Source organism: Aptenodytes patagonicus, chromosome 5, assembly GCF_965638725.1.
Source record: "Aptenodytes patagonicus chromosome 5, bAptPat1.pri.cur, whole genome shotgun sequence".
Classification (NCBI taxonomy): Eukaryota; Metazoa; Chordata; class Aves; order Sphenisciformes; family Spheniscidae; genus Aptenodytes; species Aptenodytes patagonicus.
Window position 1 is genome coordinate 64,498,996 of NC_134953.1, and position 27,929 is coordinate 64,526,924.

The following is a 27,929-nucleotide window of genomic DNA, read 5'->3' on the forward strand; positions in this document are numbered from 1 at the left end:
CAGTTATTCTTGATGTTTTCCAATTTTTTTCTCCCCAACGGCTGCTAAAATCCTAAAACTTTCGTTTCATTTAAAAAAAAAAAAAATTCTCCAGGTGGCACAGTAATCTTTGATAGACTTTTATTTGAAATAAGTTAGCCCTGGTACAGCACCACAGTGATGCACTTTGCAGGATGTGAGCTAGTCACCTCCGCATGACAATGCAACACTGAAGAGATTTCTTGGCTGGTGCTCTCTCTGCCTATTTGCATTTTCAAACTCAGTCTGGATTTCTGAAGTTCTTTTTAGGTATTTCAGATGACAGAAAGGTGCAGAAAGATGTACATGTTATCTCCAGCTAGCATTGAGATCTGAGAAACCATTTGCCACTCTTCATGACTATTTTCTTGGTGCTTTGAAGGATCTTGCTGAGAGGTGTTCCCTCTCTAGATACAAATGCAGACTATCTATTCCAGTAACCTGTTTCTGATAGGCAACATACTACTTAGTTCTCTAAATTCTCTTTCATAAACTCCAGATTCTATCTCCCCGTGGAGTAAGGGCCACTTTTTCACCAGGTCTTTGAATTTTCAGTTGTCTTTTCTACGATTTATAAAATATAGATACTACAAATTTTGCGTTTGTTTACTTTTTGATACCGTGTTATGTTTTGAGATTCTGCTATTTCATCTCATGACTTCTTTTGAGGGATAACTTTCCTTAAAGTTATACACCCTCCTGTGCCAGTTGCAAGCTCTTTGCTTTAATTCCTTGTGCATTTTAAAGTGCGAACTATCAGTTTCAAGTGCTGCTTTTCTCATAAACTGTAAAGGGTAATTGCGTTGCTAAATAACCGTCACATTTTATCTCAAAAATGTCAGTTTCAATGAGTTTGCCAAATGCATTATGATGTTTTACAATAAGGACTCAAAAAGCCAAATTCATTGCTGGTGTAAGACAAGCACCATCAACTAAAACTGCATCAGCTTCTACCAGGAGAATTTGACCCCTTTTTGGCATAACCTATTGTAATCCACCTTAGTTTTGCAGGAAAGGCTGGTAGCAAATTTTGAGGTTACTGTTAGTAATTAATCCGTTCAATAATAAGTTCTATTGTCATTGGAATTTTAAAGCATAAGGAACACCAGCGGTGCTACAGACATAATTATTTGTCATCTTTTACTGCTTTCTTCTTTTGCAAGAGATTGACAAATCTGTTTGCTCTATTGAGACAATGTTTTTAGCTGTTCCTGCTTTGAAACTCATAGACATGATAGTTATTTTTATTAAAAATGACATGTTCATAAAACTCATTAAGAGGAGTAGAGTTTAAAATTAGTAAACAAGGACTGACTGAGACTGCTACTTCAATTTACCGCTTCAACGTTGCTTCCAATTTCTGTCTTTATATTGACAGAACCTGTAAATCAAAATGTGATAGAAATGACCATATGTATAGAGAGAAGTATCGGCAGGATAGATCAAGGCAGTCCAGATCTCTGAAGTACACCATGAGACAATGTACTAGTGGAGTATAGTGTATATATATCACCATTCCACCTCTCTACCTACATGCACAAGGACTGCATTGGAGGTTTTTGTGTCCCAGCAGAGGCAGCAGCAGGAACCACTCTTCTTCCTGTCAGTTTATACCAAAGCAGTGGTAATCTTCACTGGAGAGAGTTTTTGCAGGACCACCAGTGTCTTACTTTCTCTGAAGCACCTAGCTATGGACAATCACTAGCCGTTACAGTCACTGGACGTTACTAGCTAACTCTGAAGTAACCTCTTACCTCCTTCTGCAAGTATGTAGGCTGTTTAGCCTCTTAACTCCTCTGTGCTTGATGCTCAGATGGGCTTTCCTCCAAACCAGTTATACATTTTGCCATGTAGTAATAGCACCTTGTGTACATTAAGCTGTATCCCAGCTTTCATAGGAGAGTGGTTTTGCTCTCATTTTTAGAGATCTACTCCTGAGATAACGCCCACTCGACAAGCTGGTTTGAAAATATGCTAAAAAATTGACTTTGCTGATCAAATTACACTCAGACAGAGTTTAACCTACAACTGTATCCTGTTAAAAAGTTTTCATTCTCTACACTTTTGGAGCTTCATCTTAGAGATCCCTTTGTACCTTCAGCAAACACTGTATTGTCACAGAAACATCTCTGAATGACGATGTGTTTGGTGGAGCAGCCCTGCAGACCATTTTTGCTTGAGCAGGCAGAGTTCCTCTTTCAGGAGTACTCACAAAGGGCATGGTTTGGCATAAGGCAGTAGGTGCTGAGGTTCTTGGAGTAGTCAATGAAGAAAGAGAGATACTTCAGATTCAGTTAACAGGAGTGGTCTTATTTAAGTGCTCTAACTCACCTTGCAGAAACTAAAATACTCATTTCGGTGCCAAGATGTTATAGAAGGACTACATGTATTTCATGCCCTGCTGAGAGAAGCTAGCAAGAGCTATTACCAAAGACTCCTTTTCTCCTTAGTCATTTAATAGTAGCAGCTTCTCTTTTATTCTGTGCTCTCGGAGAGCAGAATAGGAAGTGATAATCTCCTTGAAATACAGCAGACACCTGTTTGATAAGTGGTAATTGCATTATTCCTGGAGGATTATCAGTGGTGCTTGTTTCTTTTGTAATGAAACTCCACTATATAAGCAGAGCAGAGCTTCACTAGAAGATGTATGAAAATCCATTGCAACAGATTGAAGGTGTTTTGAGACTCTGCAAACAGAGTTTCACTTTAAGTAAGTGTGTGATAAGTGGGCTCGCTGTGTTATAGCAGAAGAAAGCTATGTAAAATTGCAGCATCACTTTTGTTGTTTTATATGTGAGTGAGAATGTTTGCTATTGCTAGAACTTCACTTGGGGTTTGTTCTAGTTGTGTGCAGAGCCTGATATAAGAGTCTCAAATGCTTCCTTTAACAAAAGTAGTATTTAAATAATGTTAAATTAGTCCATAGATAACTTTTTAAATGCTTAGAATGGAGCTAATCTGGTCCTCTGGGAATTTTTTGTTAAAGTTCAATCAACTGTTGATAAAATGTGGAACCAAGAAAATGTTAGTTGATAAATCTGTTTTAGACAGATAACTTCCTCTACCAAACAAGAGAAGACCTCTGTTTTCAATAGCAATCACTGGACTGAATTCCTTTTCTAAATGTAGTTACTGCACAGTGGTCAAAACATAAACCTGAGACTGATTTGTAGCACTGCAGGCTTTCCTTATGACATTTAATAAAACACTTAAGCAACTCAGATATTCTCATTTCTAAGAGGAGGCCTGAGATTTAATGCTGACCTTTCATAAAAGTCAAAGAAAAGTAACTTTTGTAAGATGGCTAAGAAAATCCAGTCTAAAATGTTGGGAATGCTTCATGCTTGTCTTGTTCTTAGAGGTCTCTGACCCTTTATAAATGCTTAATTTTTTAGTTATTTATGTTCTTAATCTTTTGCTTGTCACACTTGAAACCATTATACATTAAACAAGCACATTCAATACGTAGTCATAGTGAATGAATGAAATTAATGCATTCTTAATTGTAACTGCCCCAACCCAAAAATTCACCATTTATGAATACTAAAATATTGTTTAGTATTAATATGATTTATTATTTCTAGGTTTGAACCTTTTTCCTTTAATTGAGGAGGATGTGTACTCAGTGCTTTTAATTCTACTGATGTAAAGAGTTAAAGGCCTTTTCATGTATTCCAGGTAAAGGAAACAGAAAATAAGAAACAATCATCCTTTTCAGAAGCTCATTTTTAGAAGTCAGTAACACCATGTTTTCAAAAGGCTAACATTGCAAAAATCCAATTCCTCGAAAAGTGATATCCAGGAAGAAGAGGCAGCATAAAAAGCCTACCAGTGTTTGAACCGTTTGTTCGAAGCAGTATTGCTAGCACAACTGCTTGAACTCTGCCAAGGAATTATATAGTGCTGGAAACATATCCAGGCACTCTTCTGTTTGCCATCCAAAGCATTGTACAATGCTGTGAAGTAAATGGCATCCCACCATAGACCAGAAATGTGCCAAGTATTTGGCTGATACTCCTTGTGAATGCAAAGCAGTTCCTGACATGTATCCATGAATATATGTGGGCAGTATGTGATCTGGATGCATCAAATTGGTTGTCGGTTTATACTGTTGCTTATTATTTCACTTACAATTGTTTCTTACCTTAAAAATCTGTTCAACGGTTTTGTGTATCTTCTGAATAGCAAAAAGTAGGCGATTTGTGATCAGACTTAGAACAAACAATTATTATACCATCCTCTATGGCAATTACATAGTTACTTAAAGAAAATATCAGAAACCTAACAGACACTGTGTTTCAACACAGAAGCCAGCAAATGAAACAGGACAATTTTAGTACCTTGATTACTTTTCAGCCCTTATGCTGGGAAGAATTTTGAGGAAAGGAAATATAGGAGGACAGGTTAACTCTGTTAGTGCTTTTGCAGTTGTTACGAGCCTAAATCCATGTTCAGTGCAGCTGAATTTTTCACGGTTGCCATTAGAATATCGAAAGTAAGAGTAAGCAGTATCACAAAATACCATAACCAGACTGCAGAGCGTGTGCTAGTCCTCAGAGAACTGGTGGATGAGTGGATGCTGGCACTCTCCCGTGTTTTCAGGTACTAGAGGGATTCTCGTCCTTTTTCCTATAGACCTTTTGTTTACCTTGGTCCTCCTCTCATTTGGCAACATGAAACGGATGAATGCTTTGACTCCTGGTATTTGTTGTCACCCAAAGGCAGTCTCTCTCTAGCTTGGGAAAGGTTTGGGAATCCCAGTTTATCTATGAATAACGCTCTGTTAGTCTTAGTAGATCTTGTTTTGGTGAGAGAATATTTATTTTCAGTTCCTGGGATGTTCAGGAACGTACAGTGAGTTATGACCTGTTCCCGGGCATATATGTTTTATAGATCAATTCACACAGGTGTGCTTATTAATAAGCTCACTTAACCAATTTACATGCATAAGTTTTAAACACTAAGCAATTAGTGAAAGCCTTGCCGAGGAACTGGAAATTTGGGAAATGTGTCATTATTTGCATATCAGTATAAAGCAATTACTAAATTAAAAAGTGCACGTTGTGACAAACATGAAGCTCCTTTACTGTTGCTTTGTCAGTGCACATTAACATCAACTTGATGTGAAAGCCTGGCTTTCTCTGCGTGAACTAAAAATCCTAAGGCAGAAGTACACAATGAATCACCCAGAGTTTGGAGGCTAGCACGCTGAATTGCCTTGGGGTTCAGACCAAGGAAAGAAAAACTGATGTAAAAGACCATTGAGAAAACGTTTCAGTGGAAAGTAATTAACTCAAGATCCACAATTAGCCTCATGGTCTATACTTAACTGTGTTCCAGGTCTTTCAGCATTTATTTAATTCTGTTACCCTGTGTTTCAAATAGCTGCAAATGGCTTGGCAGATTTTTCATCCTTTTTAATATTTACAGTTTTTGTCTAAGAAGAAGAATGAGCTCTGTAAGTGAGCATGGGTATTTATTTCAGTCTCTGAAGTATATCTCTTTCTTAGTAGAATCTGTTGTACGAGGAAATATTATTTCCCTTTTGTTTCCTTTAAATATATTTGTGGTTTGAAGCAACATTAAGTACTACAATATCCTTCTGCTTTAATTCCTAACTTGCCTAACTAGGCTTAATCAAATGAGAACTAATCAAAACCAGGGATCATTTTCTCTTTCATTCAGCTAGCAAACGAGAGTGATAGATTCACAGTAATACCACTGGTGATTAACGGCAACCGTAGCAAAAGTTGGCATGTGTGTTCAACCAGCATACCAGAGCTGGGTGTTCCCAGAGGACTGGGCACAACTTTTTCTCAAGCTTGTACAGAAACTCTCGGTAGTGTTTTGTGAAGCTTGCTTTACCATGGTTGTTGCTGTGGCTCCAGCATCCCTCATCTGGTGTCTGTCTTGAAAGACACAAGTGGCCTGCTCACTGTGCCATGGACTCTTCTCCAGCCTCCCTCCTCCCACCCTGTGTGCTGTTTATCCACAAGTTGATTCCAGAGCATCTTCACCGTGCGGCTGCTTTCAGCACATTGTGTAAAGATCTCCCAGGGTTGTGCCTTTATACTGCAGCAGAAGGAATAAGATACGTATGTTTAATATGCAGCCTTTTGGAATAAACTGCAGAACAATTTTGGAGAATTAAGCAAAGAAATCTCTTAATCCTAATCTAAAGAATTTATCAAGTTTTTTGAATTTATTAATGTTTAAGACACTTTTTTCAGTTCAGATCTTTTTTAACGTTTGGGTTCTGTATACTAACTCTAGCATTCCTTTGTGATTTTAATCTTCATTATAGTTCAAAGATCTACCATGGGAACATCACTGAAATCCTTGGAATGAATTTCCTACAACCTGTGTTGACAGGTTTAAATTACGTACTCTGACACTGTTCTTGTGGCTGGATTAGAAACTTTTTTTCAAGTTAAACCTGCGATAAGTAATTGTCACAGCGCGCTGGCACAATGCTAATTTGAAGTGACATGTCCAAACTGGCCTCAGTAACATGAAGAACCCTAACAGGTGTGAGGGGTGGATCTTCCCATGGGCCCTGCTGAACTTCTAACAGGGGAAAAATAGTAGAAAAAGTGAAATGAACCTTGAATAAAGCTGTCAGCAGTAATTATCTCAACAACACTTTGTGAGGAGTTAAAAAAGCATTGCTGATTTATAACCTGAACACACTCCACCCTAGAGATTTTTTTTTCATCCCGTTAGTGTTTAAAATGAAACGTTGAATACCTGTCAAGATTTTTTTTTTTTTTTTTAATTGAAGATGCATAATGAAAATAAGTTATTTTCCAGAGGAAGTTAATTTCAAGGGCTGTCAAATTTTTTAAACTCTTCTGTTCATTTTAATATTTGTACAATAGTTTAATAAAACAAACAAACCTAGAGCATACTTGACTGTTTTTCCCAGCTAATGCTATTTGATGTCAAAAGATGAAGTGGCTAATGTAGAATTACATCCACTTTTTATTGTTGTTCAAGGAGGGATAAGGGTTTACGTGATAGTAGATGAGCTTTGGTTGGTTGATTTATTTTTTTAAATTATTTACTAAACTTGAATAGCAGTGTCTTGTTGACCAGTATAGACTGAAGAGAGCCCTTCAGTTCTGTATAGTAAATCTCTCTGAGTCTCGTAGTTAATTTCACATTACAAAAAAAGCCCTTGTTTCAGTAAATTTTTAAAAATGCATTTGATAGACTTTTTTTTTATATTGGAATGTACCTTCATTTTACAATGGGATACTTGCTCATTGTTGCTGTGATAACACTTGTTTTATGTATACAATGTATTTCAGTATGGACAGAAGTAATTTTACAGTCTGTTACTAATGAAAGGATACTTGCTAGCTTTGAGAAAAGAGCAAAGCAAAAATTAAACATTAATTCACAGAAAACCTTTAATCCCTTGAAGTTTTAAACTTTATTCTTAAACATGAACATGTGTGAATTCTTAAATCATGTATCACTTTGACTTTGTGAGATTATACACGAAAACAAGATAGGTTATTTGATGTATAATTATACAGCGATAAGTGATGGGTTTGGCAGTGTTGAGCACCTATTTGTTCCCAAGGAATTTAGTGAGGGTTTGTCTGAGCACAACAGGCTGCCCACACATTGTTAATAATGCTTGGTTAAGCACCGAGAACTAGAGCCACGGCAAAAACAACCTAATATGAATGATTTCTCACGTCATAGCATCATTTTTCTTGAAATGATGAGACCCTGAGTATCCTCAAAAATAGCATGAGCTGCCTGGGAGTCCACCACCTCCTTCCTGCATGGATTGGTTTCTATGTGTTTGGGTCTCCAACCAGGAAAGAGCATGGAGCCATCTGATATTCTCTGGAGAATCGCAAAAAATTGCCAAAGAGCTCCCACACTCTTATTTCCCCTGCTTCAGTATTCATATTCAAGGGCTGTGCTGGATGCATTTAGAAACCACTGTTTTCTTCAGCTGTTTGTATAATGGAAAACTTCCCACTTTTACGTTTCAAGTGCAGAAGCAAAACTTCCTCTGCCATCATTCACGTGCTCTACCTCTCCTCCCTCCCTTTTACACTTTGATTTTTCCCATATGCCACATTAACTGCTATCTCCCTTTCACCACACAAATATTCTTTGCTTTATGTTTTGCTCGCTGCTTTAATCTCAAAAAGGATAGGTTACAAAAGAAAAATGGAAAATGGAAACGCTAGTGAGCTGGGAGCAGCAGCCTCAGCTGTGGAGCAGCCTGACCAGTCTTGCTCCAATGGTAAGCAGAGTAACTTCTTTTCTAGGCGTTTCAAATAGATTGTTTTATAGTTTGTTCCTGTGTCTTTCTGGGGAGTAATGTTACGTTGAACTGGTCTGCAATCCCCTAGATCACCCTGAGATTCTGACTTAAAGACCTGAGGTCTGAGGCATAGGTCTGTGCCTTCATCTAGCCCTGCTGAAAAAGTATTTCTCTCTAATTTCCCATTCTGCACAGTTAGTATGGTAATCTTTTTGAACAGGGAACTTAATTTGTCTAGTGAGGAGAGATAGATGACATCCTGTTAGGCTAGGAGAAATGAACTTGTTTGAATTCTTCTGAGATCCGCTCATCAAGAAGAAGGGATTAGCAATGATGAACGTGCCTTGCAGACATCTAAACTGAAGTTTGTGTAGACTAAGCAGCGAGATAATTTCTCGCTTATCACAATGTTACCTACCCTGGCTGAATGGATAGAGAATGGACTGAACCTGGAGATATGGAAAGGCTCCTTTGCAGGAGCCATACTATTCAGCCAAGATGTAGAAAACTGATGAATTGTTTTGTCTTGTTTATTACCTTACTACTCTTGATGCACTTGGGCTATGAAAGTGTTTGATCCCTAATATGCCTAGTATCCAAACTCAGCTAGTAGTGCCATATGCATATAGAGTATAATAGAAAAACTAGGACAGAAATGTTCCTTCTCAAACTTCATATAGTAGTCTTCAAAAAAGACCAGATTTTTTTCCCTAGCTTCAAGAAAATGCATACATACAGACATCTGTAGCATCATTGACAGTTATCATACTCAGGGAATTATCTTACGTTATAACAAAAAGTTAAATAACAGAATAGTAAGTTTAAGATGAAAACTGAAATGCTCAATAAAGCTCCTTCCTCACCCTTCTATCCTTACCCCTTCTCTTACTTGATGGGGGGGAAAAAGCATCATAATAATTACTCCAACAAGAAAAAGGATCAAATTGTATGGAAGTGAAATTTTCACAGTGGAGACACCTGCCAGTCATTGAGTATTTTGCTACAGGCAGTTCTGTCTTAGGTTATTTTGAATAATTGAGCATGACGTGTTATGAAATGTACTCAGTCGTGTTTGTTTCTTTATACATTAGCCATGTATCAGTGAGTAAACCAGTAAATGAAAAAGCTAAGCAACTCACATTTTGAGCACAGTGAAAGGGCTGTCACATGGAGTATTTGAACCAGGATTAGGTTGCAGTCTGTAGGCAACAGTGCGTTCATTTCTGATTAAGAATTTCTTGTGTGATATATGTATATTATAAATCTCCACATGTGTACTACAGCCCGATATGCAGCCTCTAGAAAGAGGTTTTGTTCAGTTGATGACCTCCTGATTTATAAATATTATTTTGGGATACCATTTCCATGTTTGTTTAGTACATTTGTTTCTAACATGAAACCGCAACTAGCTAATATTGACAAGCTAGTTATGGCCAAAGTACTAAATAGCGGCCACAAATGTCTGTTAGATTTCAGAGTTGGTGTGTACCGCAGTAATAATTATCGAGGGTGGTTAGAACTTTGTAGTTGTGGTAGAATTTGCCTAGTTAAAACAGCTCTGATTCAAAGACTATTCAAGCTTAGCATGAACTTCTATTCTTAATTTTTTTTTTTTAAACTCACAATGACTTTACAACACTATTAATAATACTCTGAATGTTGCTCGCATACTGCTATTGTTTCCAGAGCAAAAGAAAGGTTTTTGGGTTTCAAGATGTTTGTATAATCTCTATCAAAATTTGACTTTACAGGGTGAGTAATAATATTTTTGCCCTATTTTTCTGGAGATAATATTCTCTTCTTAAGCAGTGCACTGGTTGTACAATGGTAACAGCAAAGGCATAAAACGTTCTCAAACTGATACTGAGATACTGCAATTACTGACTTGTGGAGGTTGTTTATCCAGCTACAACTCCATATTACAATGTGTGCTAACAGCAGATTTGTCTGCAGCACAAACAGATACTCTGCAGGCTTGATTTTTGCTCTTGCTCAACAAGGGGAAAACAGGTATTGCCAGTTTTCACCAGAATTAATATCGATACCCAGAACATTAAGTGTAAATCTGGAATTGATTGGGTGTGGTGCTCTAAAGATATTGCATTACAGAGAGACAGATGGGAAAGGCACTGCACTGGGTGGAGCGCCTTGTTGTCTTGGGCTAATTATGAGGGCTACAGCAAACAGAAATTAGAGATGCCAGCCTGAAAGGTTTAGCATTAGGTAATCTGAGTGTTCCTTAACTGCTTTAGATTATAAAAACCAAAAGGCTAAATTATGCAATTTGTATGCTAAACCTGCCCACCCTCACATTTGACTATATGCAAGTTTTAATTCTACCAGTTCAAATTATAGAGTCTGAAAGGATGCATTAGAAAGCATGTACCTTCTTCGCAATTACAGATGGAGTAACATCTTTGGGAAGGTTTCTTTCTGTGGCTTCTTCCATCCAGCTGTGCTAGTGACTGCAGCTGGAAAGCTGGAACTATAATTTTACCTAACTGTTTTTCAGAATGCTAGAACTGGTGGGTGGGTTATTAAGACTTCCTTTTGCCTAATATGCTACAAGCTGACCTCGAGTAGGACTGGGAATTGGTCTGCTTTTTATAGGAGATTTATGAAGGAGAGTCAAGTATCGGAAAACATGCTTTTTTTTGTACACCAGAATTTTGTTTGCTTACTTTATCTCTGAGTATTAAAGGCAGAAAACATGGGTTATTTTCCTTTACCTCAGGAGGAAATCACACTATGAGATTTCCCCCATTTAGTTTTCTAGTGAAGTAGATTATATGCAGCCAAACATAATTCTGCATTACAAGTACAGCTAATTGAATAATTTGACTGATTCATAGCAGTCAAGTAATACAGAAATTACATTGCTTTTTGTGATCTTTTTACTTTATATTAAAAATCCAGGAGGTATGTCCACTGCAAGGTTTTTGTTCTGGTTTAGGTTTGCCATTGTCAGTTAATGCCTGTTTGCATATGGATCAAGTGTTCTGTGAATCTTTTTTCGGATGCTTTGTAAGCTTTATAGTTTGACCTTCGAATTTCTGAGAGCAAATGATCAAGAATCTCTAGTTTATGTCCAAAAAATGATATTAGAAAAGAAAATATTTTGCCATGGCAAAATACCACTCCAGTGAGTTGGAAATGATTCTTCAGTTGCATAGCTCAAACAATAAAGATAGTTACCCTGTTACAGTGAATGAAATTGTTTTTCACTTTAAGTGGTCTTTTAAACAGTCAAAAGTTGTTTTTTAAAATTGACAACTACCGGGTGATACAGCTGAAGGGCTACATTTAATAACTTGCCCTGGTTAACAGGAACAGTGGTAAGTACCTGTATGTTTAGATAGATGCATTAATGTACATTAAAGCAAACCAAACAAGCAGAACTCCCGCACACTCCAAAACCTCAAAACTCTCACTACTCTTGTAGCAATCAAATACTTAACAAAGAGCACAAAATAAATCAATATTCCTACTTTCCTTAAACATTATCACTTATGCTTGCTTGTTCTCAATGGTTCTTGTTAAAAGAGCTACATCCTTTTAGAGAAAAGGGACCCCTTGATGACAAGTATCCTGTGAACAGCACAACCTCTCAAGTCATGCCAAAGCAGGTCCATTACATATCTGTGTTTCTCCTCTTCTGCAAGGTGACATGTTTTGCAGGCTTGTCTTGCCTACTGCACCTGTGAAACTCTGGAGTTCCTGGGGAAGTTTCCTGCTGTTGATGCCCGTGGTAGGGAGTTTGATTTGCTCCAGAGCTAGCTGATATGGAAGCAGTTCTACTAAAGATCGTTGACTCTTGTGGCAGCAATTTGGCAGGTCATTCTCCATCTCATCCCTCTGGAAAGGCCATACTTTGCAACGATAAGCGCTGAGAGGATAGTAACAGGCCTAATGGATAAGTCTGTAAATGATGTGCTTCAAGCACCTACATGTTTTCCTGCTGCAATTTATTTTCTAAAGTGTGTTCTGACTTAAATACAGATAGCTTAGTGGCAAGAAGAGTTGTCTTAGTGTTTTATTCAGATTACTGGATTGCTAGAGAGACTTGTATCTGTACTTACATGGAGCAAAGAATATGTGTTTCCAAAATGACTGTGATAGTTGAGGATGAGGAAGAAGGCCCGGTTCTTTACAGGTTGTTGCTTTCAGCTGGGTACTTTGGATGTCCAACTATATTCTATAAGGTATTAGAAAGCTCTTAGAGCTTGCCTTCATACTTTCCTCATTAGATATGGTTGCTATTAGAAGCTCTTTTGAAGTGCTGTTTTTCTCCATCAGCATGTGGCTGAATATGAGGAAGACCAATTCGTCATATCCAATTACTACTTTCTTGATGCAGTACACCGATCTTATAATTTTTGTATCAGCATTTCTCAGTGGAGAGAGTTCTGTAGCTGCAGTTCTCTGCTGGTATCATTCCTTCATGTTCCTACTACTGTTTATCTTTCTCAGATCTTCAGTGTCTTGATTAAATAACTCTGGACTGGTACAAGAGACTGAGTTTGCTCCTTCTTTTGCAGTTGCAGAAGTCTGCAAGAGTGGGAATTAAGTTGTGCCAACAAACTCTTTCTAGAAGATTGCTTGTGAGGTTATGGACTCATAATTTTTCCTATTATTCTGAGCATGCAACGGCAGCATTCTGGAGTTACGTGCTCTCAATGATTTCTTTCCCTGCTGCAGACATTTGTATCATGAAATATTTGAAAAAAAATAGATTTTTTTAGATTGTTCTAAAGGAGATTTCTAGAAGCTTTTACGTAAAAATGATACTTTCTAGCAGGAATAATAATCTATTGTTTAAAGCACCCGGTCTCACTCTGGATTTGGCAAATATTTCTAGGTTGATCTGGAAAGTTCTTGGCAAAGAATCCTGCATGTTTGGATCAGAAAAGGTGTTGCTTAACTTTATCGCCCAATTATTAATGCTGGCAATTGAAATACAAATCATCTTACACTGAATGTTTACAAATAAATTCAGTGTCTTAGTGTTGGAAAGCACAAGTGTGCATTAGACTCATTTTTTCTCTCTCTAAATTGTAATGTTTGGTAGCGGTCTTTCTTTTAGTAGTTAAAATATATTTCAAGTATCCTTTGTGCACTTTTAGTCCAGGTCATACCATTAGCTTTTTGCATACCAGTAGCAATCCGTTCAATATCTCTGCTGTCTCCTAAAAGGACTCTCCTGCTGTCACTCTCCCTGGAATGTTTCAAGGCTTCAAATTTTATTGTCCCTCTCTTTAAAAAGCTATAGGAAGCCAAATAGGAGATGACTTAAACTTTCAACAACAACGAGCAGTCTATACACAGTGTTGGACAAGAGATCTGGCTTTTCAATACTCATCTTGAGTTATTTTTTGCAAGTTGTTTTGCCTATTTCTGATTCTGTTTCACTTTCCACCTCATGTACCTTTCAGCTGTGAGACCTTTTGTGTAGGGATTTGCACATGTGTACATTTACTGCCTAGAAAAGTGGACTAACCTTATTTATTTTTGCTTTAGTGTATTATTTATTTCATAATCTGTATCTAGCTCATTATTAGTGCCAAGAGTCCTGCATATGCGTCTTCCAATGTGTCTTCTTGTGCATGTGAAAGCCATCCGATTCGAGCTATAGTACTGGTATAATAGTGATATTCATGCAGAAAAAGAAAATGTTCTGAAAAGTTAGTGGCTTCTGAGTTTTTGCACAATTGGATGGGTTCATGATTTGAGAATATGGGTAATCAGGTACTCAGGCTACAAACCAGCATTTTCAGTTTTGGAGTGGGTAAAAAGATTTTGTCCATTCCCATGGGAAGATAGCTGCAACACAGCGATTCATATCTCTAATGTACTGCAACCCTGTTTGGGAGTAGGCAGATGCAGTATTTAGAAAGAAAAAACTCTCCAAGAGCAGCCTGACATCTAAACAGTTCTTGCCACTGAGACACTCAAGCGGGTGCTCCCATCAGTAAATTGGCCTGCATTCAAAATATTTTTAAAAGTTGAGGTTTGCTATCCACGGCACCAGACTGAGCTGCCTGGAAAGTAATCTTTTGCTTAGTGTTGATGTTTTTATGGTTTCCAAAATAAAGATTAAACTTTCTGGTGCAAGAGTGTCTCTCTCGAGAGGACTCTCTCCTTTATCTCAGAATGAAGATAACTTAATTCTAGAGCAATGTTCATGCTGCTAGATTATTTTGAAACAAAAGGCAGAGCTTCTATTTGTCCTATCCTTTCCTATGCAAAAAACTCAAAAAAAGCCAAAGCGGAGGGTGATTTCTCACACAAATGTGCACAAAAAACCCAACATTCCAGCAGCTGTCTGGGGAGTAGGTTGAAATGTGCTCTGATGTTGAACCCCTTCTGCTGTTAGCTCATTTTTGAGAGACACTTTGACACTATAATATAGGGTTGCAAATTGGAATTGCAACACCCTGCTATTGGGCCAAGTGATAAAGCAGCACAATAACTGCTTGCTTGATCTTACCTCTCTTTCTTTAATGTGTATGTAAAAGATATCGGGGAGCCTTTCCAGGCATCTGTCAGGGTATTTGATGCTGTTCGATAGGGAACTTCAGTCTGTGTGTGGTGAGTGTGCGTGTGTGTAAGTTTTACCAGTATTTTATATACTGTGGTAACTACAGGGCAAAGTTTCAGGTTTTATAACAGTTGAGTTTTGTTTATTATTAAAAGCTTACAAAAATACTAATTAAACTGGTGGATTATTACAGAGAATACAGTTCTTACGCTCTTGTCACAGGAGTTCCATAGGTAATTGGTCTTGACCTGTATGTCATCTTTAATATGTCAGTTGCTCCAGAGTATTATTACTCACTTCCTTTAAGCTGATAGCTAGGCTTTTTATGCAGCTAAACTTCTGTTTAACCTTGCTATGAGAATGTGACAGTAGGCTAGTTCAGACAGGTTAACATTCATTTGGTAACCAGCCTGCTTAATCAGCCTGCTTCAACCTGCAGCAAATTAAATCTTTGTGAGTTCTAGCAGACAAGTGATAAAGTCATTCTGAATTATGTATAAAAATAAATGGGGTATTTTCAGTGCTTATGGCAGTAAATGAAATTTAAGGCTTATGATTATTCTTGGGCTTTTGTTAAGGATGATTGAAATTTATTTTACTTTAATGTTTTTACAGTCTAATTAGGAGGATGCTGTATTTCTGAAACACATAATGTGTCTCATTCTGTGCCCTGCAAAAATAGTAATCATTTTTATAGGATCTAGAAAATCTTTTTCTGCCCTCTCTCTGTTTCTTCTGAAGGAACCGTTAGAAACAGTATTTTAAACATACAGCCAGAACTATCTTTCTCAATGTCACTAAGAATTGTACAGAATCAAATATTTTGTCTTTGCCCAAATGAATTGGCTATCTTTATTTAAGAGCTATTCACATTGTAAATTTAGCCCACATGTTATCAAGATAGGGCTTAGGTGCTTCTGAAGATTCTACTTGTGGTCATCAACCTCACTTGACCAGGACTGATGTGCTTTCCAGAAGAGGGCAGTAGGGTGGGTGTACGCTTACGTTGTATAAAGAAGTGTGTGAAGGGTGCTTGAAATGCAAGGATGGCACAGACGGTTCTGATCATAGAAGAGTGGACAATTCTCATTTTTAGTTGTATCGATTAGTACGTTTTTCAATGCAAGGTAGGCTCAGATCTTCAAATATTATTGTTGTGTGTTTGCAGGCATCTAATAATTTTGTCTTTCAAATGACGCTAGCTTTTTTCCATTTGCTGTCTTGTTAGTTTTAAAAAGTTGAGATTTAGGCATACAGCAACAGGCAAAAGTGCTGTTTCTGTTGGCACTGGTTAATGAACATCTATCCTGTCTTTGCTGACTGCAATTTCACCGGCATTGCTGGGTTTGTGTATGTCCTTGTTCATGTGAGAAACATGGCATGTGCCTTTGACATTAATAATGACCAAGATGGAGATGAAATGTGTTTTTTAAGTAGCCACTGTGATTGTGTCTTTTATGTCTGGCTATAAACTGTCCTTTCAAGATACTTTTTTTTTTCAAGATGACTTAACTGTTTTTGATTAGTTGTATCAATACCTGTCATCTTCACTTTGACATTTGCTTATTGATTAGGAAGGAAAAACTTACATTTACTTCATCAAGATATACCAATGTAAAAGTTATGTACAAATAATGGTTTAAACTTCAGTACCTATTTAGGAGATAATAACAATTCAAGACAGTTTTGAGTTTGCAATTCCATTTAGTTTGTTTTGATACTCTGTGCATACATACCTGTAAAACTCCATTGTTGTTTCTTGGAATATTTTTACATAAGGAATCATTTTAGTTTTCCAGGCTTCTTTCTTTATGTTTGTATAATTAATTTGGTCTTCTGCAGTGCAGTCTTCAGTTTGAATGTCAAAGCACCCTTAAAAAGAACTATCCTCAATTGAGATTATGGCTTTAATAAACAATCATTGCTTTGTTTGTAGATGACTCTAGCTGTATCGGGACTGACTTTTCCTTGCCATCGACTTACAGTTGGAAGAAGATCTTCACCCGTACAAACGAGGGAACAGTCAGAGGAGGTAAGAACATAATCTTTAACAAGAATACTTTAGGAAGAAGCAGGGAAAGCTCATTTTGCCATGGTCACTGTCCCTTCTATTGTGAAACACGTCAGTAGAATTGCATCTTAAAAGAATCAGTTTACAATTCCTGTAATGTGTAATTGTGACAAAGTAAGGAACTGGGTAAATGAGTCATTGAAGAAAAAGAAGAAAAACAAAGTAAGCAAGCCACAAGTTGCTAAGCGTTGAAAACGACTCCAAATTAAATAGAAGGCTGAAACATATATTTTTAGGATTAGCAGAAAGAGATGTTTGCAGACTGTACAAACTCTCATTTTGTTGTTTCTAACTATTAATAGTTTGGGTTAAAATTTCCAATGCCTTTGTCCTTCCTCAAAATGAAATTAATATAAGCAGTTTCCCATTTTCCACACACTTTTCTTACCATTGTATTTAGAGAACTTTAGAGCATAAGGTTTATCTTGCTGCACAAAAAGGATGTGTTTCAATCTGTTCAGCTCAGTTGAGTTGGCAAGACATAGCTGTGAGGTACAGTCAGGTTGCAAGTCTGGATATATGCTGTTGGATAGTTGTTAAAAGTTAGAGGATGGTGAGACAATGAGCTATACCTCAACCACTTAGCAGGTTAAATAGATGGTTATTGTTTTCTCCTGGGATCTGCCAGCATAACTGTATCATTGCTTCTTTACTTCATTCTTTCAAAATTATCTGAGTTTGTCCACCTTGTAGAATTTTCTTGTGGACTCGTTCATTCAGAAAACGTTCTTTATTTGAAGTTCTTCATGTGTAGCTGTTGTAGGGAGAGATCCAGCATGTTTGGAGCTCTTTGCTCCTCTCATGGTCACTTGCATGTTAGACCTGAAATCTCATGTTCCATAATACGCTTTGTTGCGCCTTCAGAGATTCCTGTAAATTTTCTGTAGTGTACTATCACCGTAACTCCTAGGTCAAGTGGAGCTGGAATAGTTGTTCATGAAAAGAAGTCAGTTTAGAGGCAAGTTAACATCGAATAGTTATAAACAAGGTTTTCTGAGCTGTTTTATGTTTCAGAGGACATGAAATCCAAAAGATCTGACGGTGGGAGTTGGAGGCACAGATGGGACCTTAGCTCCTTGCACAAAAATGTTGATTTTTCTCTTCTATATTGGTATGCCAAATAAATCAGCCTGTCATTCAACATGCAGTAGTCTGGTGTGCCAAGTTAGGACTATGGGTGCTAAATTTGTATGTCAGAGATTGCAATGCAATAGATGGGTGCCTTTCTAAGGACTGTCCCCCACCATGCAAGTATTGCTAAAGTAGATTCTATCTGAATGTCTAAAATTATTGATAGATTGTGTGGCTTTTCTCACTCTTTCTTATGCAGTTAAACCAGCTGTAGTACCATTAGATGGAAAATAGCATTAACTTTGGATAAAATTTGCTCAACTATGTATATACAGAGCCAGTTCCTTAGTTATTTAATAATGCACTTTGTCACATAATATTGCTCTGCCAGCCAGACTTCTGGTAAAAATTAGATCTTATTTATAAAAAGCAATCTGATAACGTTGTATAAAATGCAGTATATCAAGTGGTTTTATAGAAATGTGTGAGTATTTTTCAATGTGTGTGTATTTCGTATTTCACGGAAGATGATGTCTGTAATAGAAGCTTATGGTGGATTTCGGTTTTTGTTTTTATATAGCAATGCACTGATGTTCATATGGTTAGTGACAGTGATGGAGATGACTTTGAAGATGCTACAGAGTTTGGAGTTGATGATGGAGAAATGTTTGGAGTAGCATCATCTGCCTTGAGGAAGTCACCAATGAGTAAGATTTGACAGTTAATTTACAATTAACTGGTGTACAGCAGTAGTGAAGGCAGAGAGGTATGATGGGTCTGCATAATAAGAAACAGAAAAGTATCTTTTGATAGGAATGTTAGAATTGTTTGAGTGTCATGTCTGATGGATGTGTCAAATGAAAATACTGCAAACATAATTGAAACTATGGAAGCGTCTCCCCATGGAGGAAGTTTTTTAACTTTATGTTTTCAGCTTATAGTTGAAGGATAATAATTAAATGCAGAGAAATTATGATCTTTAATCAAATGTTCCTGTAGATTTCTGCTTCCCTGTTTTGAAAATTCTACAGATTTTAGCTTCAGCGTCTTGTGATTAATATTTTTAGTCGTTTACATTAGACAAGTTTCTCAGTGATTATTTGCCCTTGAATTATGAAAAGGATTGAGCAGGATCAGTCAGTAACCTCCTATATGCAATTCTGTAGACTCTATTTACTTTAGGCTTGCATTAGTGTCATTCCTTAGAAGTTTTTTGACAGCAAATATATGTAATAATATGGAAAACTTTTTAACATTATGTATAGGAAGTTGTTTTTTTTTTTTAAAGGAAAAGAAAAGAAAAGTAACTAGCAATATAGTGGGTCAAGCCTTTCAAGCCAGTCTTTTCATTTTAATGTATTAAAGTAAGCCCAGAGTGTTAACTCTGAACAAGTGATATATCACATTACACTGGACCTGAGGATTTTACTGTTTGGAAAGCTTGAATATATTCATGAGAGCGTCTGGAAATTTCATGTCTTTCCAAAGGTTCATAGTCAATAGTCTTTCATGAAATTTATATGGTCTCTTGGTAACCACTTCAGTAAGCTGTCAACATAAAAAAAATCTATGAAGCAAGTGAGTTTGCATATTAAAATCTGTTTCCATAAGGTTGCATTTAATTTATATTTTTCATTTTTTTAAGTGCCAGAAAATGCTGAAAATGAAGGAGATGCCTTATTACAATTTACAGCAGAGTTTTCTTCAAGGTAAGCTTAGCCTAATAACTGTGTAATTCTTGTTACAAACTAAGTAAAATTTAGTGAATAATGAAAATAAAAATAAACCAAATGTACATATTTTCTTGTGGGATCATAGCATATTTAGGCATCCTAATCTAATTTATTTTAAGCTTAACTTTGTTAGAACTGTTTCTGAAATAAAAGTCCAAGTTACGAGTGACAGATTCTTGCCTTATTTAATTTGCCACTAATTAATATTATTACTTAATTATGTAAGGGTCCAGAAGGATGATAAAGACTCTGACTATGTATAGTAATTTTAATATGATATACAGGAACAGAAAAGCTGAAACTGATTAATATTGAAAAATATATACAGAGTTGCAATAAGAGTTTTCACAATAATTAAGTGGTTGGATAAATTTCTACTTTTAAAAAATATAGAAATGCTGCTTTTTGTTAACTTTACACCACCAAATCATACATTGTTAAACACTTGCCATGTTTCATCAAACAGGTAGAAGCTGAAAACTAATATACTGCAAAGTAATGCAAAGTTTATATGCCTTCAGTTTTCACTCTTCTGTGATGAAATGTTCCTTTATATATGAGATGCATTAACGTGTGATAAAAGAATAGCCTTCAATTAACCTTTAAGAATACACTAAAGAGAGGAAATAAGTTATGACTGAAAGATTATATAGAACTTAAGGTGTCTACGTATGTAAACAGAAAGTTTTTATGATAAAATTTGTAAGGTAGTAGTTAGTTACTTTGAACTTTTGAATGTTGGGAGACCGATGGCTTCTAAATATTTCCCTTCTGTCCTTTAAAAGTGTAGTACTTTGTCTTTCTAAAGATTTAGCCAATCCATTGTATTTACAGAATAGTTGAAGAGGTACAATATTGACATTACTTATTTTCGTAATTTTTTTATTAATTGGAAATTTTATCTCAAATAGATACGGTGACTGCCATCCTGTTTATTTTATTGGATCATTAGAGGCTGCTTTTCAAGAAGCCTTCTATGGGAAAGCTAGAGATGTAAGTGTGTATTAAAACTACTTTATTTAATATAGGGTGAAAAATGGAAATAACTGTACATGTTTCATCTTTATTTTAAAAAAGGTGAACTACATTTTGGAGTTATCTTGGTTTTATTGTTTTTGAAGAGTTATACTCATTTAGTTGACTGACTAAAATACTTACCTTGGTTGTTGTTGAAATTACAGTGAGTAACTCATGCTTCCTAATCATTCAGGCTGTATTTTTATTGGAGTCCTTTAGTCATAAGAGCTACTTCCCCCCCCGGCCCCCCCCCCGCTCTTTTCTTCCTGAAATAATGGTGTCCTAGTACCAGATAACACTGGCTGCGAGTCTTGTGGTTTACAAGTTCAACGTTGCATGTTGGTAACTCCTTTGAAGGATGGCTAATGAAATTGTAAATTTAAATTGAAAGGTCTCTGAAATACAGTGCACTTTTTTTTTGTACAGCCTTTATCTGCCAAGTAAATTCCACTACTCAGGTTTGGTTATTTAGTTTTTCTGTACATCCAACCAGACATCTCAAGTTTCTGTTATTCCACGCACAGTTTTAAAATCAGTATTTTAATAAAATTAGAATGGGGATAGTTTATTTAAGTTTTGGTGACTTGATTCACTGAGGAGAAACCCAAACCCCTGCATAATTAAGCATAGATAAAGCTGAAACACAAACAAGAAAATCATGCTGTTTAAATTTACTTTTTGTTGTCTTGATAGATATTTAACTTTAAAATGAAGAATGTTTTGGCTTCCTGTAGTTATTCATATTGGAAGGAACAGCTATGTTATGTTAGGGGCTGTTCTGATGAGTGTGCAGTATTACGAAGCTACAGTGTATAGCTTAAGTTAACACATACTTAACATGTTGTGCGCACACTCTAAGTTTAGTCAATATTTTCATGTCTTTGCGCAGATTTCAGAGCATAAATGGATACATAATAATTCAGTGGCAAAGTATTAATTTATAATAACTCATTAAAGTGGACCTTAATGCATGTTTAAAAGAAATCATATTAATTCAACAAGTGTTTGAGTTAAGAAGTTTGCTTTGTGTCATTTCATCAGAAATGGTTGACAGTGTATCAGTATAATAATGGACAAGAGCCCATTAGGAGCTTTCATAAATTTTTTTTTTAATACCTATAAATCTTATATTAATGTAGTGCAGTTACTTAGTTTTTTAATACTCAAAGTACTTCTTATACTACTTAGCACATCTGAAATTCATGTCACCTTACGTTTCTAATATTTTGTAGTGTATTCAGATCAGATCCTCATCAGGATAAAGTTACATATTTAGGAAAGTATTATTTTTGTGGCTTTTTTCTTTTTTTTTTTTTTTTTTTTTTTTCTGAATATTGCCTTAATTTTTGAAAGCTCTCCCTCCCAACTACCCTGTGGAATGACATTATTTTATTGTAACAGTCTGACTTTAAACGAAGGTATGAGAATGTATAAATACCATTTATTTTTACTGCTTTTTTCCTGTTACAAACAAGTTTTTTCAGTACTGCCTCCTGGAATTCATAATTAAGGAAAGGGATGCATTATTTTATATTTTTATAATTGCATTTCATAAAATAATTCAATATGTATATCAGTATAAGAAAAAAAGCTTAGGAGAAACTGCAACCTGTATGTCTCGTCTTCTAATTTATACTATGGAGGGCACTTAATTTTACCAGGGGAACAGATGAGCTTCAGGCACCAGCATTCTTCACTTGAAGTGAGAAATTGAGTTCCAAGAGTAAATAAAAACAAGATTGAAGGTTTAAATCCTCTGCTAGGCTTTTTGAACTTATATACTCATTAAATGTTTATTGGAGTGGTGGGATTACGAAGGATTTGGGTAGCTTCATCAACTGGTATATACTTAATCACTAAGTAAAACACTACATTTGATAGAGTGTTTCTCACGATGCCACACTCAATCCATCTTAATGAAAACCGCTTCAACCTGATTGAATTTGAGAGCACTTGGCAGCTTGAGTGCTCAGAGATCTTAGCCTTTTCTTGACAAATCCTCAATGCTGTCCAGAGCAGAAGTTGTAGTCTACAGTTCAGGTTTAGTGAGTCAGCCATTAGTGATGTTTTTAATCTATATCATGGATACTTTTTCCCTCCAAAAAAATCCCATTATATATGAAATTGAAGCCTTTTTGCAGAAATATTTTAATTTGGGTTATTTTAAGAAAATTAACTTATGTCAGAACATGTGTTTTAAACACAGATTATGGGTTAAAATTCTTTTTAAGAAAATAGATGTTCTATTAAATCTTAATGTCTTTTCATGTGTTGGAAAGGATGGTAATTCATAGTTGTTTAAGAAAATGTTACTTGAAAAAGAAATACCTTGTAAAAAAAAGTTTAGATGTTTGTCTGTTACCTATGTTTTGTTTAGCTTTTATTATCATTGCTTTTCATTTCAAGTCTTTAGATAGTTAAGATAAACATACGTGATGGGCATCTTTTTTCCTTTAGAGCAACTGCTACCATGATAGTGCCAGTTTTAGGTAGGACAGATGGAATGAGGTCAAATGTAGCTCTGCTTTAAAACCTGTATATCTCTCTAGCACAAAAATACAATAGCCAAGATACAGAGCTTTGCTTTTAACAACCAGTGTCCTTGGCAGTGAAATCCCCAGTTACCTCCTGCAGCCTGATAGTTAAGAGCATTGTGTGTTCATTTCCAAGTTTTATTGTATACATAACACAAGAAAATATTTTCTTTTTTTTTTTTTAATTGGGTCAGGAAAAGAGAGACAGAAGTTCATTAAATTAACAAATAAGTTGTTCTTTTGTGAAAGTCTTCCTCTACTTATTGTGCCAATTGGAAAGAAGCATTTCTCTGTTACATTAGTTTATGAAGAACAAGCTTACTCTTGCTTAAGTAGCTACACTGTCATAGAATTAGGTAGACCTGATGCCATGGAAGAAATCTTATAATGGACAGTTTTAAACAAGATGTTTGGGGGAGGTTTCTTCGCGACTGGAAGCAGTTTGTGGGTGCCTTGTGTTCTGAAACGTCAGGGGCTTTATCCTAACTTAGGGCAGTATTGTTATTAATACAGGATCTTAATCGCTATATTGAATCTCACTGAGCTATTTACTTGAATAATACTAAAGTATTTTCTTTTATTGGAGCTTGTTTGCCTTTTCATTTTTATAGGTGGTTGCTACTGTTTTATTATAAGAAAGAATAAAGACATCTGCTTTACCTTTTCAGGAGCTCTTATCTTTATATACCTCTGTCAGATCACCTCCTGCTCCTCTCTCAACCTTTCTGTCCACTGACTTTTAATAAATATGTGAAACATCTCTCTTAGCACAGATTGGTATTGTCACCTCAATATATAGTCCTGCATACTGAAAATGAACCATGTTTTTCTTCTCCTTGAATTCTGTCTTTTAGGTTCAATTTAGTGGCAGCACCATCCCTCTCACGTATGGGTACTTTATTTCCTGAATACCTAGAAGAAAGTATGCTCCTTCTATGATGTGGCATGTTCAAATAAAAGCTTTTTTTTTTCCTGGTGGTAGCAGAATATTCCTTCATACAGGGCTTTCTGCAGTATCATTTTTATCTGGTAACTCAGAAAACTGTCCCATGTTATTATTTCAGCTAATTAAGTTCATGCTGAACTTAATACGGAAAAAAAGATTCACAGAGATAATTATTCTGATTTCTGTTAGAGCACATTATAGAAACAGCATTGACTACTCTCCAGTCTTCTTGTCTCAGAAGAGAAATTTGAAATCTGTCTTTTAGATGTTGTCTTGAGTAGAGGAGAGAGGTTGTTCTGAATCCCAATTGCAGGATGGCTTTTTGGGTTAGTCTTTGTCATCTTTTTTTCCCCATTTATTCCCTAAATACTGCGGAGTGATGTCAAAGAGTACAGCTCCACCACCACCTTTTAGTTTGACTCCAGGCACATTTCAAATCAAGTCCAATTGCTACTCCTATATTTTATAAGGGGCTTGATCATATTGTGTATCCTAGGTGTGCTTTGAAAATGCATCTGTAGTTGAGCTGTCTGAGGGTCCTAGATGGAGAAATTACTACTTTACAGATTGTAATTAAACATAAATAACCTGAACACTAATCTACGTGGTCTGGCTGAAACTGTAGAGGATGGGTATAGAAGTATAACTCTAGGTTCCCGGGAAAAGTAAAGCAGCTACACTATGGTAGATGTCGGTATATAAATTCCAGTTAAGTCCCGTGTAAGTCACCTACATTTTTTTTCCAGTCTTGCCTGATGTGTGTGTTAGCAGTTCTGTCCTTTCATTCTTAAATTAATTCTGAACTTGTGGATAATTATTGTTTAGAAATTTTTGCTACAAGATACCAGCTTAGTAGTTTCACTATGTGCTTACACGCCCTTTATTCTGCTTCATCTTTCATATCTGAAAGATTAGTCCTTGGGTATGGGTATCTCTTTAGCGTTCTCTGTACTTAATATTAAATAATGAAAGTTTATTGAAATTGTCTGCCACATTACATTTCCTCCTCTTTCAAAGCCTATGATTTGTAGATCTTACTTGAGTTTGGTTTTAATTATTGGATATTCTTTGCATTATGTAAGATATCACTACAAGTTCAATTGATTGAAACAGAGATACAACAGTGTAATAGGATCAAATATTTGGAAGATGAAAGTAGACTAAATCAAGCTTAAAATAAAACACAGCTTTACCTTGGAAAGTGGTTAGCCGTTTGAACAGCTTACTGTGGTTCATATGGATTCTCCGTCACTGATGGTTTTTTGAGACTAGATGTTTTACTGAAAGATAATATTACTGAAAGATTAAATTAGGAATTAGTTTAGGGATGTCTTATGCCATGTATAATACAAAAGACCAGATCAGAAAATTACAGGAATCATCTCACTCTCACTTTAGGGACCTGTGGGGTACAGCTTAGTTCAGATCGCCTTGGGGTTAGAGAAGGTTGCATTCTGCTTAGGGAAAAAAGATTGTGCATGATAGAGTAGCTGTGTCCAAGAAGGCTGGTCATATGATCTCCAAGATCACCTTAGAGAGGTGGATCAAATTGTACACTTCAAAGGCTTAAAGATGTACAAATGTGTCCCTTTGTTCATTTAAATTAGCTCTCACTACATAAAACCTGGAGAAAAAATGAAGATCTTGGTTCATTAGTCTATCAGCTTGAAAGAACATTCATGCCTCTAGCAGATGTTACATAGTGAACATTTTTGTCTCAATTATTACTTGAACTTGTGAACCTGAGATTCATAAATAACCATTCAGGTCTGTGTTTTTGCTGACCCTTATGACTGTATGGCTATTCTCATTCTAGTTCATATTCTTCTGAGGTATCCAAGTTATTCATGTTATTAGGAACTGGCTGAGAAGCTTGGATATCCCATTACTCAGTGATTATCAATTTAGTCTCTTAACCTCATGAAGATCTGTGTTTCTTTCTGCCTCAGTGCCAACTTTTCCTTCATTTCTTCTAATTCTGTACAAAGTGCATTAACTTTTCTGAAGTTCCAAAATGCAAAAATGGCCAAGTGGATGGCATAGCCATTTTGGTACATAGGACAAATCTTTAATGTGTTTGTCTCGTGTGGGATTGTACATGCATGTTAGATCTCTTGGTCAGGTGCATCAGTTATGTGGCATACTTTGGATGATGCGGCAGAGAGGTTTCATAGTGCAAGGCTACAGCTGGGAGGACTGTGCCTCCCAGGGGGCTGCCCTGCTGCAGTACAGCGTCCATCTACAGCCCGCGTTTCCTTCCAGGGTGCCACGCATATTCCATCAACAGATCAAAATCAGGCAGGAGAGGGCTGCAGCACTTCACTGCAAATACATAGTGGTGGGTGTGAGGCAAGACAGCAGAGGGACAGCTGAGTCTCATGCAGTCTGAATGCAACAGAGGTTGCAGAAAAAAATGCTTGAGGTCTGGATTTTTTAGGTATTTAGACAGCCAAGATGCTGAAAACAGTTAGCACCTCTTTCTCATGGCTCTTTTTCCTCTGAAATAAAATGAAACCTGGAGCTTAGAGTTCAAGCTTTTAGGACCTTAAGACTTATTGACATTGATGAGAGTTGCACTCCCGAGTTTGTTTGTAAATCCAGGCCCCTTCTGAAAATTCCAGTGTATGACTGCCTGGTCTTCAACATCCACATACTCTGAAAAATACATCTCTTGATGGCTTAAGTTCCTGAAGTCCTAAGGCCTTTGGAAGTCCATCAGCTAGTCAGTACTTAGAACCTTTTCAGTATCCCATACCTTCATAGGGACTAGTAAAAGTTCTTCCCCATCAGATTTTTTTTCTTGGTTAAAATTTTATGCTAAGTATATAACCCCCGAGTCATTATATTTTTGAGAAATCCAACACAGAACAGACTAGTGCTCCATTAGTAGTCTTCTTCTATGGAAGTCAAGATTGTTCAACAGTTTAGTAAGCCTATTTTATTAGTATTGACTAAAAAATTCCCAGTATTAGTCATCATAGAATCCTAGAATTTACTCTGATTTTTTCAAAGGCTTGAAATAAAAACAACAAAAACCTGCTTATAAATATATACTACCATGGGTTAGTAAAAAAAAAAACAAAAAAAAACCCAAAACCCACCAAAACCACACAACAACAGCAACAACAACAAACTCCAAGCCATGAGCCTTTTGCAATAATGCATTTTTTCCAAGTAAAAAATATCCCTGGCTTCCACTAAGACTTTTCAAAATCATGTTTCAGCACTTCAGTTCCCCCTGCTACCTCTTTTCATTTGTCCTAGCAGTGTGCCTATGCCTGACCTTAACATTTTGGATGAATTATCAGACACAAGTTCAGTCTTTTATATGTGATGGAGTTTAGTCTTTGCATGGTGAGATTTGTTGATGCAACAAAAATTACATTCACTTGTAAAGTAGCTCAGTGTAAACATCTATTGTGTATGCGCCTGTTCTGTTTACTAAAATTTGTCCCTAAATCTTTAAGCCTAAAACTGTACATATTTTGAAACATTCTGTTGTATGGAATGTCATATTTAACAGTTTCATGGGGTTGTTTCTTTGGAAGTAAAAGTGTTTCTCAAGAGCCTTTTTTTTCTGTCCGCTCCTAGTGAAAAGAGGAGAGCAAAGCCATCCGCTTACCACAAAGCAGTGCCACCACAAAGGAAAGATTAAGGGTTTAGAGAGAGGTCAATGTGGGTTTTTCTCTAACTAAACACTTTCCTAAAGTT

The 27,929-nt window shown here is 36.3% G+C and overlaps 1 protein-coding gene across 1 annotated transcript in view; it reads left to right on the top strand.

Annotated features, from left to right (window-relative positions):
• FAF1 (Fas associated factor 1) overlaps window positions 1-27,929 on the top strand; it is a 172,812-nt gene that overhangs the window by 95,266 nt on the left and 49,617 nt on the right. Inside the window, exons 9-12 of the mRNA XM_076340229.1 lie at window positions 16,783-16,878; window positions 18,569-18,695; window positions 19,634-19,697; window positions 20,633-20,714. Coding sequence (XP_076196344.1) covers window positions 16,783-16,878; window positions 18,569-18,695; window positions 19,634-19,697; window positions 20,633-20,714 — 369 coding nt within the window. The remainder of the gene's footprint in view (window positions 1-16,782; window positions 16,879-18,568; window positions 18,696-19,633; window positions 19,698-20,632; window positions 20,715-27,929) is intronic.